At 34.0% G+C, this 13669-nt stretch overlaps 2 protein-coding genes across 3 annotated transcripts in view; both read left to right on the top strand.

The window, feature by feature from the left end:
• The first annotated feature begins 2716 nt into the window (after positions 1 to 2716).
• Positions 2717 to 4330, top strand: LOC127553298 (kelch-like protein 1). Its single transcript, XM_051983903.1, has one exon. The coding sequence runs from the start codon at positions 3615 to 3617 to the stop codon at positions 4218 to 4220; it is 606 nt and encodes a 201-aa protein (XP_051839863.1). The 5' UTR covers positions 2717 to 3614; the 3' UTR covers positions 4221 to 4330.
• A 5490-nt stretch (positions 4331 to 9820) lies between these two features.
• Positions 9821 to 13669, top strand: part of LOC127553299 (kelch-like protein 1) — a 178160-nt gene continuing 174311 nt past the window's right edge. For both annotated transcript variants that reach the window (XM_051983904.1, XM_051983905.1), the window contains exons 1-2: positions 9821 to 9877; positions 10254 to 10359. In XM_051983904.1, the coding sequence (XP_051839864.1) occupies positions 10331 to 10359 (29 nt within the window). In that variant the 5' untranslated portion in view covers positions 9821 to 9877; positions 10254 to 10330. The remainder of the gene's footprint in view (positions 9878 to 10253; positions 10360 to 13669) is intronic.

The raw sequence follows: 13669 nt of genomic DNA, 5'->3' as shown, positions 1-13669 counted from the left end.
CTTAAGGGTTTTGTGAGGATCAATTAAGACAATATTGGGCAGTTACGTGGTCCAGTGAATACACTACCCTTGAAGTCAGGAGGACCTGAGTTCAAATCTGGTTTCAGACACTTAAAACTTCCTAGATGTGTGAGCCTAAACAAGTCACTTAACCCCAATTGTCGCAGCCAAAATAAATAAATAAAAAATAAATAAATGAAATTATGATATTTCCAAAACACTTAATGTAGATCCTAGAACATAGTAGTGTATATAGTTTAGTATTAAATAATTATTAGGATTCCTTGCACATTTAACTGGTTTCTTAAAATTGTCAAAGGAAATAATGCTTGCAAACTTTTCACTTTGACATTTGGTTAGAGGGTTCTGAGTGCCAAGTCATTCCAATCAAGAAATCAGTTTGACTGGTACTAGGTAGGAATCCTACCTTCTTCCTTTGGAAGAAGAAAAGTATTTTGAAGCAACTATGAGGATGTTTAGGTAATTTTTGTGAAGCTGTGAGAATAGTTGCTTTTCTTTGTTTGTTTCCTTTTGGCCCTGATTTTCTTAGGTTTCAATGGAAGTAAATAACAAAATATTATTCAACAAACAAATTTCACTTGTGTGATCACCCTTCCCCCCAAAAAAAACCCAGCTAAGACATAGAACAAGGTCAGATTATAATAAGGAACAACTATTTCACCTTCTCTATATTACACAAGATGATCTCAAGACTTTCTTAAATGTCAGCAGAATACCCACTTTGTAAATTCCTCAGGGAATAGTATTTTCCTTTGGGTAATTCTAATTTTATTCACACATTTCAGGAATTTATTGATTAGAGCCCAAACCCATGTCTTTTCATGATTTTAATGAATTTTACCTTAATAAAGTACTTGTTAACATGGCTAGTTTTCTTAGCTAATATTTCAAAATCATTACTTCTATACATAGCTAAAAATGTTGGACTAAAGGATACTGGTAATACAAAAAAAAAAATCACTCAGCAATAGCCAAGTAGACATTAATTACCACCTGTCAAATGCTTGTCTTGTCATTTTTTTAAAACACATTTCCCTTTTGTAGGTAAAGCAAATCTTGGCTTTTTGTTTTGTTTTGTTCTCTGAATAGAAAGATTATAGCACATACAAAAACAATCCAGTGGAACACCTTTATAATACTGGTGTCAAGAGAATGCCAACCAGGAAGGCTATGAGTATGATAAATTTCTATGATGGTTTGGCAAATTCAAACATAATAAGATGTTAACATGACGACAATATTGCGATTTTGTGGTTTTATACTTTCTAAAAATTTTAGGAAAATTAATAAAAACTTGGACAACACTAAATTTCTAAACAACTAAACACAGCAGTGTGCACTTTAACTTTCCAAAATGACTATATAAAAGAGCTATATTTGTTCTAAAGTAAAATATTTACTTGATCTAACTCCTGGGTAAATACGATCAATGACTATTGTTTACTTGGAAAGACTTTTTGTCTTTTTCTTTATCACTAAATACTTACACAAAAATCAAGGCACAAAGGATTATGTGGCCAGCTGTTTTGGCATAAGTCAATATGTACAATGGTGATTTTTTTTTTCTTGAAAGCTAGGCTTTGAACACTGAATTTCCTGTTTTATTAAAATGTCCAACTTTGTCTAGGCCAGGCTTCATATTTTTTAGTGAGTTTATGACTAGAACAACTATTTAAGGAAAAAAAAATTACTCATTAGTAATGAATTAACTCTTTAATGTTTGACACCTGGCCTCCCTTGGGAGTGGCTGAGCCTTGAGATTTTCATGAATGAGAAACAGTATCTTTGTTGGAAAACTCAATGTTCTTTGGTTCTACTGTCCTTAATTTAGGCCTTACTCAAAGGTTAACTGGAAAAGATTCTTTAAAACCAAAGGCAAAACCAGCAAAATTAGTAATATTTAGAGAAGAATGACTTTTCCTGATTTTTTATGAGGAAAACGACATCCTCCCTTCTCCAAACTCTGATCAGCAAAGTAGGAGACATTGAATACCGATTTTTTGCTGCCTACAGCATCTCATGAATTTTTTCAGATTTTTTTACACTGAAAATGAATACTTTTTATTATGCTTTTGCCATTTTCTTCCATTTACTTTTCCCCAGAAAAAGCTTTCATTCTGTGCCTAGATCCCAAATGCACTGTGTGTTTGGCAAAACTCCTCCCATGTGGGCAGCTGTCCATCAGCCAATTTCTGTATTGTGACTACACCTCCCAAGGGTGCAGCACTGTCTGTGTGCATTAATGGCAGGATCAGAAGGTAGGAGCCAGGCGGGTGACAGCGTTCTCCTCTGACACTCAGCGCCTCTCAGTCTGGCATGTATTCCTATTGCCCGAAAACTAAGGCAAGAAGCTAATGAGTACCGCTCTCTAGACGCTCTAAGTCATTAACCTGCAACCTGCATGCTGATCCCAGTCTATTAAGTTTAGGCTGCTAAGATTCATGCTTTGGTGGGTCCCTGATGCTAAAGTATAAAATCTCTCTTTTACTTTTTATTGCCTTGGTAGCAATATCGTTAAGGAAAGGGGCCAGGATACAAAGGGTGACAGTACCCGCACTAGGGGACAATCAGACCTGCAGACTTACTTGCATAAAGAAGATTGAAGCCTTCCCTCCCTCCCTCTGCCTTTCTGTATAGGCCCCAGTGCACATCTGCGTCACTTACGGGGGAGGGGGAGGCGCAGAGGCAGACAGAAAATTGTACTGTGAGGACCTTAGAAGCTTTAAAAGCGTTCCCCTCTCTCTTTTTCTTTATCTTTTCTTCTTTCTCTTTCTCTAATTGGGGAGGGGGTGACGCAGAGGAAGCTCACTATAAAGAGCTGCCCCTTTCTCTTGTTAGCTATCTCTTGGCTAGCACAGATAACCTGCAAGCATGGGACTCCCCTGAGAGCCAGTGGAGGAAGGACCGGCGCACTCTGATGGAGGGGGGCAGAGCGCTCAGGCGACTTTTCTCTGGCTCTCGGCGCTCTTCCAGGCTTTGAACTCTGGGGTTCTGATTACGAGAGGAACTGGAGTCCCCACTGGTTTAGGAGAAGGCGGCCCAACGCGTCCGAGCTGGAGCTCTGGAGCTCCTGTGCCTTTGATTAGGGGTTATCTCGCTGCTGTCCGCTGCTTGCCTGCGCTTCCGACTGTGCGTGCGGGTGCGCGCACAGACCTCCCTCTCCCCTTGGCTCTCCAAGCGCATCTCTCCCGAAGCCTTCGTTTTCCCACCTTATCTTATCCTCCTTTCCTCTCCTCCCTTGCCCCTCGTGGATCTGTGCGAGTTCTCCTTTCTCCTCCCTCCAGACCTGGGCTTCTGTCTAGATTCCAGCTCAAACAGGCTGAGAGGGTCCTCTCCGGGAAGAAACAGCTTGTGGAGCCGCGGTCCCGCGGTACGCGGTCTTTTCGACAGGCGGCAGCTCATAGCCAGTGGCTGGACAGTCAATCCAGCAGTGACATTCACTCGGGGTCCGTGTCCGAAGAGGAGCGTGAAGGAGCAGACTGTCTTCTTCCCCTTGCCTTCTTTTACCCTATACCGCTAAGACTCTAGCCCTTCACTCTCCTTTCTCGCCTTATCTGCAGTCGGTTCTACTTCTCTCCTTCCCTTTGGAAATCATGTCAGGCTCCGGAAGAAAAGACTTTGATGTGAAACACATCTTGAGACTCCGCTGGAAACTCTTCAGCCACCCTTCCTCTTCCCCAGGTGGACCGGCGGGGGGCAGCTGTCTCCAGCAGGACAGCAGTGGAAGCTTTGAGCACTGGGGGCCAAGCCAGAGCCGTCTACTGAAAAGCCAGGAGAGGGGCAGCGGGGGCACTTTCTGGAAAAAGCCATCCTCTTCATCGTCCTCTTCTTCCTCCTCTTCCTCCTCCTCTTCCTCCAATCCTCTCAATGGCACCCCGACCCCTGCTGCTACCAGATTGCATCAGGGATTACCTGGTCAGAGTCAGCAGCATCCTCCCCGGACAGTCTTCTATGTGGAGTCCCTGGAGGAAGAGGTGGTGCCAGGAATGGAGTTTACTGGAGAACATGAAAAAACCTTGGTCCTTCAAGAGATGAAAGTTGAATCTGTGGATTCCGGTCAGGCAACAGGTGAAGGATGTGGACACAGGTACGGTAACTTCCTTGGGGCAACCAGAACATCCTCAAGTTTCCATAACAACATCAGGGTGTCTTCAGTTTTTGTTTGTTTGTTTTCCCCATTTAGCTTTTCTGGGATCTAAACTTTCCAAATAATCACTTTTAGCTCAGAATATCTTAGGCTTCATTTTGTCACCAAAATGTATTGTTATTAAATGTTTGTTTGTAAGTGATCTTGGTTGATGCCTGTTGTTCTTTTGTCAGATAATTTTAGTTAATGATTTGATAAACCGCATAATATTCAGGTATAAGGTTCCTGTGCTTGTGCTAGGTTACCACTATTTGTGTCAGATTCAGAAACCCTCTGCCTCTGGTGATGTATGCATATTTAGCAAAATTGGAATGGTACTGTCCAATTTTATTAATTAGTTATCTGAAATTTTAGGGTCCTGATTTGTGACTTATATAAAATTAGAACGGGAATACAGAGCAAGGAGAAGGGATAAGCATGTATATATTTCTTCAAAAGAACTGGAACTGGAAAGAGCTACAGTGAGATAATAGAAATGTCATATAATTACATAGGAAACTCATTAGAAAAAGTATTGTCAACACTAATATGCACTGATTTCTTCTTTGGTCATTAACAGAGTTGCTTGGAGTTGAAAAGGGAGGGGGGTTATTTGAGAAGTCACTTACTAAATTTAGGACCTAATGTGAACTTTATGGATACAGGAAATGAAGAGAAATTAATTTGCAATGAGAATTTGTCCTATATTTCTTAGCCACTCTAGAAACCAAACTTGTAAAGTCAGTTCACTGACTTTAAAGAATAACTCCTTTCAAATATAATCATATTATTGTGACATGCTCAAAGCCCAAGTCACTTTAGCCTTGTACCTTTCCCTTTCTAAACAGTTATCCCTGAATTTTGATACTGTCAATGTCTTCAGCTTGTCATGAATATTGAACTTCAAGTATTTGAAATAGGCATGCTTTAGTTGCTGATAAAGTACTTTGCCACAAAGAGGAAGTTTGAAAAGTTTCCATTTCTCCAGTACCTGGGACAGAGAAAATTAAAACTACAAATACTTCTGATTTTAAATGTTTAGATAACTGACTTAATATCATGGCATAGTAACTTATCTCTAGTTTATGTATATAGTATATGAACTAAGAGACTTAATTCTTAAATTTTCATTTGCTTCATAGAGCTTTTTCTCCTGTAAATTGTACTATAGAAATTTTTTTTTTACAACTTTTACAACTTTTAAACTTTTGGTATCTGTTTTATAACTGGAGGAATAATTAATGCCAAGACTTCATAAAGAACTTAGTGGGAACAGTGATAAAATTTTTAAAAGTTTACACTGTAGTTTGATGTTCTTTGTCAAGTCAATGGCACTGAAACATAAATATAGAATTAAATATATCATCATATTTTTACCTTTTTTGCTAAAGGCATTACAATAGTTTTTTTTCCTCTAATTACACATATTTTAATAGATTGTATGTATGTTTTATGCCAATGTTTCCTGTCATATAGTTTTATTTAAATAAGGTTTAAGATACCATATAAATATAAAGTGTACATTTTGCCATATAAATTTTGAATGATGTAGTAAAAACAAAAGGATAATTTTTTTCTTTAAATCATATTTTCACTCATTTCTGTTTTATTTTCCATTTTTTCTGTGTAAACTTTTAAAATCCAAAATGAGATAATAACATGATTTATATAAATATAGTTTTAGGAAAGTGAATTTAAAAAGCTTCTGGAGAGTGCTCAATACTAATTTTGTATTTGCTTTAGTTAAATCCATCCCCCCTTTTTATCTTTAGAAAATATTACTAATCCTTTAAAATCACATTTTCTGTTTAGTTGAATAAAATAAAAATTCATTTTTGTCTTGGTAAATCATATACTTTTTGAGACTTCATTTTAATAGTCCATGATGTAATATTACTTTTTAAAAACATTGGGTTAAATATGTTTTGTTGTGCATATTATTTGAAAATCAAATATCGCCCCTTCCCTCCCCTCCCTTACCCCCCATACAAAACAAAGTAAAAGTTAAGTCTGGTAAAAGATTCTTTTGATTCATCAGCTTGTGCCATGAACTTCTTTGACAATCTAGTTAAGCCCAGTAGACCTCCATCACAGAATAATGGTGGTTGTTTGCATTAATAATTGAAGGAAATATGAAATTGCAGTTAGAGGGTAATAGTAATAAAGATTTTCCTTTTTTCACATTCATGTTCATGCATCCTCTGAAAGCTCTTCTTGGACCCTTTTGGTACCTAAGAATCCCTGGTTAAAACTTGCTGTTCCAGGGTATATAAAATTAGGACATAAATCTAAATAAACTTAGTTAATCCGCTAGGTTCAAGACTTCAATATTTGAAAAAAATAAGATTGTCACTTTTGCTAATAATTACATCATTAAAAGTGGATGTACTTTACTTGAGGATAACTTTTTTTTAATAAACCTGAAAATTTTATAGCAAATATGGAGTACTTAAATTGAAGAACAGCTAAATTAAGGTAAATTGAAATGGATTACATAGTATATAACAAAGTTTTTGATGAGAAAAATCATATAAAATATAAAACATTTCCTAATATGAATATCAGTTTTACTGCTCTTCATCATAAACATCACTGGGTTATTTGCATTCTGGAAACAAATATAAAATTCTTGCTGAATAGACTTTTTTATCATAAAATGTTGAGAGTCCCATTTGATTCTGGATAATGAGTAATGAGGATTTTTTCAATGCTGGCTGAATTTAATTTGAAATTAGTTATTAATATTTATATAGATAATGATAAATCTGATTTTCTCATGAGACTATGTATTTAATACTGATTTTACTTGATGTCTTTTGTACATCCTTAAACTTCCATAGTGCATTGGCTCTTTGTTCTTGATTAATTACAGCCTCAGCACTATATTTAATAATATATTGTTTCAATTTACGTATATGTTAATTAGTTAAAATGGTATTCATTTGTCCAGGGGGGAAAAATAAGGATTTTTTTCCCCTAAAACTACTGAAGAGTTTTCCAAACATTCTCAAAGTAGAAAGTAAAAACTTTAATAGTAGAACAAGGAATTATCAAAATTTTCTATTTTGTGAATTTTTAAAAAGTTTTTGTCTTTGATTTGTGCCACAAAATATTCAATGAAACATCATTTTTATCAGTTTGTATAAGAGGAAAGAAACTATATAGGTTACAAATTATTGTTATGATTGATATAGAAATTTGTTTTCAGATTCAATTTTTCATTTTATATTTAGCAATTTTACTTTATAAAATTTCTATGTCAAAACAAACTAATTTTTAATAATAAATCATTAATCATTCTGAAGTCATATTTCTTCATTCATTCACTAGTTTATGAATGGACAAGATGATTTTGTTTGTGAGGAGACCATCAGGAAAAACCATTTAGTAGAAGCACAATTGGGATTTCTACCTCAGGGTCTCATCCAGAAAATGATACCTTGGAGGAGGACTATGGAGGAGTTCTGAGGAGTTCTAGGACTTAACTCTCCTATCCAATACATATTGTCCTTAGTGCCAAGACACTTTTTGTCATAGCCTGTCCTATATAATTTTATGCCTCAATTAATAATTTTATGCCTCAATTTTTATCCTGGAAAGTATATAGCTTCATGTCACTGGCATATCACTATCATATATATATATGTGTGTGTGTGTATATATATATATATATACATACACACACATATATATATGTATGTATGTATGTATGTATTTTATTTTATTTACTTATTAGCTTTAATCATGATATTTCTTTACTTAGGTCATGAGGCTTCAAAATGAGAGACTAGCATAATGCCATACCAATTAAACTTGTGGCTTTGTAATACCATCCTCCTAAATGGTCATTCTTTTTTACTACAATCTATAACAAAAATTAGCATACTGTACACACACACATATATGCATATATACATATGTATGTATATTTACATCTCAAAGTTATTCTAATTGTTCATAAAGTTTGACTGCTTGATTTTCTATAACTTATCCAAAGTTGTATTGAAAGAAGTAGAGTGAAGTAAAAATCAAGTGAGAGAGAGAGAGAGAGAGAGAGAGAGAGAGAGAGAGAGAGAGTGTGTGTATTCTGGAAATAGAAACACTACAAAAATTATGAAGTTAAAAAATGACGTTCAAAGACTAACCAAAATATATGGTTTGTAAGTGACAAATATAGTAATTCCAGAGTGCTAGAATAGCCAAATATGATCATAAATAATTTTGAATTATTTCTTATTATCTCATCTGTGAAAATTCCTTTGCTAATGTATTATCTTTGTTGATAGGATAGGCATCATAGCTGGAGAGCAAAAGGAAAAAAAGAGTAAAAAGATCAAAAGAAAGTTACAAAAATATTAGAAAGTAAGATCTATGAAAGATGAAATTCACTGTTCTCACTTATCCTACAGAAAAAAATCATTAGGGTTATTTAAGAAATTTATTAAATAAATTTAAATAATACATAAATAAATTGGTCTCAGAGAACACAAGGATTGGTCATAGGAAAGGTAGATTTTAACTCTTATTGTAACCCATTGATGTTAAAATCAAATTAAATAAGTTTATATTTTGTCTCTAAGGAAATGAGACTTTTCTTTCCTTGATGGTAATTATGTCTATTATTTGTGTCATGTTATTAAGGTCTTTTGATTTTTCAAACTGATAATGGTAATATTCTGCAAGGCCACTAACGGAATGTTGCATTTGTGACATTTTTAAAAGATTCCAGAAATAAACTTTCTGGGTAATTTCATCATTTTATTAATAATGCCCACATATAATAAAGAGATGATCATTTCACCATCTTTCTTTTAGACCAAAGATAGGTATGACAGCAGGTTCATAGTTTATATGCACTTGAAGAGCAGGTGTTCCCTGAGGATGTCAATCCACTTTGATTGGTTAACAATTAATCAGTTAATAAATTGTAGTCATTCAGGGTCTAGACATGAAATTTTCTTATTTCATTTGTTTATCCTAGCCTTAGGCAATCTATTTAAAGAATTTATCCTCACCAAATTGGGTGAACCTAATGGCTGTCCTTCCTGGATGGACAGAGGGGAAGACTAGCTCAACTATCAAAGACTGAGGTCTTAAAATAAGATAAACAAGAGAGTGTATGTGGTTATTAACAATCCTTTTTCCTAGATTTAAAGAAATAATTCTTATTTTCCTTGTGAACAAAGTTTTGTCTGTTATGTATGTTATTTGTTTTGACATTGTAAAGCTCTAATAATATTCTGGAAGCCCATACCTCAAGGGAGCACCTTGACCAGGCTTGATAAGCCAACAAAGAGAATCTGTATAGACTTCAAGAAAAAACATTCACTAGCAAAGATACAAGACTTCTGATAATGAGAGGGGTCCAATATTAGCTTAACTGGAGGCTTTAAGATTTTGGTCATGTCTCATCTATGAGTTAAGAGGTAAGTCCAAGATATCATTTGAGGCACTTAGAAAGAAAATGTAAATGGCTTGTCTAAGGTCAGACTACTAATTAGTATCAGAGGCAGGATCACAATCTTTCCTAACTTTGAATCCATTACATCTCCCTTTGTGCCATCACTAGTTTTGTAACAATTGTTCAGGAATATGGTTGAAAAAGCAGTAACTATGAAGTCATTGCACAGTGATTTATAACCTAAGAAGTAGTCATTGGGGTGAGGAAAGTGTCATTACTCCAGATCATATTTCAGGGAGCTTGTATAAGATTCACAACAACTATAAACTGTAGGTATTCCACAATTCTGGGTCATAGGTAAGAAATCTGAGGAGCAAAAGTCAAAATGTAAAACTGAGATGCCAGCTCTGAAGATAATTGTGATCCAACTAGAAATGAAAGTTGGGTCAACTTCACCTAGAATCAAAAGATAGAATATCTTTGTATAACATCTACTCTAAATTGAGCTGAGGATAAACGTTAACCATTAAGCTAATCTCTGTATCAACATTAGTTCAAAGTAGGATCAGAAATCCTTACTCTGCAGACTAATTTATGTCTATGTTTTTTTTCAGTCTTGCTTTCTTTTCATTTAGTTTCTTTGGAGATATTTTCCAAAAATGAACAAGGAAGCAAGGGGATTTTTTCCATGTTTTAAAATTATAGATCTGGGATTGAGAGGGACATATAAGGTCATCTGGTCAAACATCCTTTTTTTGAAGATGTGAACCTGAGGAAAAGAGATGCTGTGTGGTTTACCTAAGACAGCAAGGTTAGTATTTGAATTCATGTTTCTGGACTCCAAGTCTAACAACAGTTCTATTATGCAAGCTTAGATGGCCTATCAAAGTGACATGAATGCTTGGGGAAAGAGAAATGTTTTTGTTTTGAGAACCAGGAGAAAAATATTTTGAGTAGAGAAAAGGGAGGAATTTGAGAATGAGCATGCAAATGCATGGACTTTGGTTCCTTCTTCTCTGCCTATTTCCAAGTAAAAGCACAAAGAGGATGATGAAAGAAATAAACACTTATCTAACACCTACTGTATTCCAGGAATTGTGCTAGGTATTTTGCAAATATCTTGTTTGCACATTGAATTTATTTTTTATCATTTCATGATTGTTAATATTATTCTGAATGAATAGGAAATACACTATTTCCTTTCCAGAATTATTTTAAAATATGATGTATTATATTATAAATATGATTATCATGTAGTTTCTTGAAAGAAGGATATTTGTCTAGGAACTACTATCTGATTTAGTACTTCCCATCCCTAAGATTTGGTTAAAATAAATATATTTTAAAAATTTGATGATCATATTTTTATTGTTCTGTTAGGATATCTTTTTTAAGCATAAGAATTACCCATATGAATCTATGTTCATATTGATTTGGTTGTTTTTTTTTTTTCAAATGAAGCAGCAAGTAAGTCATTCAACAAGAATTGGAAAATAAATTGAATAATTTATATGATCATGGTGTGTATGCTAAGTTCTGGAAATATAAATAATAGCTAAAAAGCCAGACTGTCCTCAAAATGCTTACATTTGAATGGGGGACACAATGTGTAAATAACTAAATATATGCAAGAGGTACACAGAAAGTAGAGCATTCGCAACTGGGGATAGCTAGAAACACTTCCTATACAAGATGAGTTTTGGAATGAATATTAAAGCAAGCCAGGAAAACTAAAAAATAGCCAACATGGCAGAAAATTCCAATTATGTTGGATAGCCAATTCAATGGCACAGGCATTAGAAGTAGTGTGATGTTCAAGGAATTGCAAGGAGTCCAGATTTTGAACAGGATTAACTTGTAAGAAGATTGGAAAGGTAGGAAAAGTCCATAAGGAATGTTAAATGCCCAATAGAGAGTTATGGGGAAAATAAGAATTTAAATTCAAAGATAACACTAAGATTCTGAATCTGGATCACTGGAAAGATATGAGTATTCTTGATTGCAACAAGAAAGTTTGGCATAAAGGAGGGTTTGGGGAAAAATATTTCTATTTGGAATTTTCTGTTTGGGAATTGGAGATATCTAATGGACATTAAGATTGGACATATAGGAGAACCAAGAGAAAGCAATAACAGAAATCCAGAGAGGAAAGGATATCCAAAAGAAGTAAGATGATGAAGTCAAAATTTTGCCAACCTTGCAAAAAAGATAAGAATTGAGAAAGGAGAAGAATTTAGAAAATGGTTTCTACTTGAAAAATTAAAAGATCATTATTAACTTTGGATGATCAATTTCAATTGAATTATGATTGAAAGTCAGATCACAGATAGTTTAGAAGACCATGGGAAGAGAAGTGAAAGGAGATCCCAAGTTATCATAGACTGCCCAGCCTTTGCCACACTTATCCATGTGTCCCCATTATTTTGACAGAGTATTGACCCAATTGCTGCAGGTGTTGTTTACTTATTATTTGATGTAAAGAAACCAGTTATTGTTATTTTCTTGACATATTTGATGTATTATAAAATATATAAAAACAAAATAAAATTGTCATTTTAGTCATCTGTAGTTAATCATATTTGAAGTAACATTTTCATGTAACATTTTTAGAAATTGTAAATAAGATAAAAATTATGTGAACTACACAATGCAGTATTAACATCAAAGGAATAACTGTGATGTCAATGTAGATTATTAAAGAAACTTAAAGAGCATTAACTTCCTCCAAAGAAGTTGATTCATTTTAGTCCTCAAATATGGATTTGTGTTTCTATAAATTTCTTGATTGTAGCAACAATGAATTGGGTTTAATTTTACTGCTCTTGACCGAAGGTTTGTAGCAAGATTTAAACACTACAGAAGAGGTTCATTGACAACTTCAGAATAAGTTATGGACACAAAATGATTTTCAAAATATGAAAACATGTAACTTTAAAAGATAGTTTCATAAAAGGAATCAGACTTCTATATAACCATTTAGGTTATTGTACCATATTTTAAAAAATAAAACTAATTTTTAAAGTCAGTTAACAAATGATTCTCTAGAAGCTATATATATATGTCTGTGCCAGCTTAATATTTTGCCATTTAAAAAATAATCAGGGAATTTCTGGAATGAATACATGTTTGTAGGGCAGACATAAAAGTAACATGGAAGATCTTCTCCCTTAGAGCCCCAATAATGTAGAGTAATTCAACAATGTATACTTTGTGTCAAGGAAGTGTATGTGGTGTAGAATTAAATTACTAATAAGATTGGGGTTCTATTCTTGAAATGATACGAATTCTGAGAAATAGAATAGATGGCAGTTATACATTGACACCTAGTCTTTAAATTCTGCAGCTGCTACAGCACAAAGTTAATAATTCCTAAATTTCCAGGTGGAATCTTTTAACTTCTTGAATTGATTTTAACTATTTGGAAATGATTTCTAATTAAGGGGAAAGGATTACATCTATATCAGTAATGTGGGTATGCTAAACTGGAAATGAAATTCATTTTATTGTTCATTATTCATTATTTATTGCTTATCATTTAAATGAATCATACATAGTAACATAATACAGTACATATAAGAGATAACACTTAAACTTAGGTTTTCTGACTTGAAGGATTTTTTTCCCCTAAGCTGTCTTCAGTAGTACCTTATTGTCTTTGAGGGAGAGCATATATTCGAAATATTTTGTAGAATACTTTGCTTTATGATCTCTAGGTCACTTCAGCTCAGTCACAAAGCTAAGAAAAACTTGGGTTGCTGCTTTGCTTTGAAACAACTTTAGAAAAGGTTCAGTGAGGTGGTCATAAAAAATATTTAGGTTGAGCCCTAAATTTTGTTGACAATCTTGGTTATTTCAGCATATCTTTCCAAGAAGATTCCTTTCTTTTTAAAACAGAAGACTAAATATGTAAATTTATATTGCTGGTGAATCAATTCACTATTTATAGACCATTGAGTACTCTTAAATGTGTTTCCAAAAAGCCACCACTTTAAAAAAGATAATTAATATTTTACTACTCCTTTTAGCAGTAGTCACTGATTTTTCATTGTACCCTCTAAAAATTCTCTGAGTAGTAAGAGAATCATACTATCATCTTAAATGAGAGCAGAGATTTTATCAGA

This window comes from Antechinus flavipes, chromosome 3 (assembly GCF_016432865.1).
Source record: "Antechinus flavipes isolate AdamAnt ecotype Samford, QLD, Australia chromosome 3, AdamAnt_v2, whole genome shotgun sequence".
Lineage (NCBI taxonomy): Eukaryota > Metazoa > Chordata > Mammalia > Dasyuromorphia > Dasyuridae > Antechinus > Antechinus flavipes.
The sequence above is the reverse complement of the archived record's forward strand: the minus strand, read 5'-3'. Positions and strand labels throughout refer to the sequence as shown.

Bases quoted from the DNA above. Each gene is read 5' to 3' on its own strand.
- LOC127553298 (XM_051983903.1), top strand. From the start codon at position 3,615: ATGTCAGGCTCCGGAAGAAAAGACTTTGATGTGAAACACATCTTGAGA.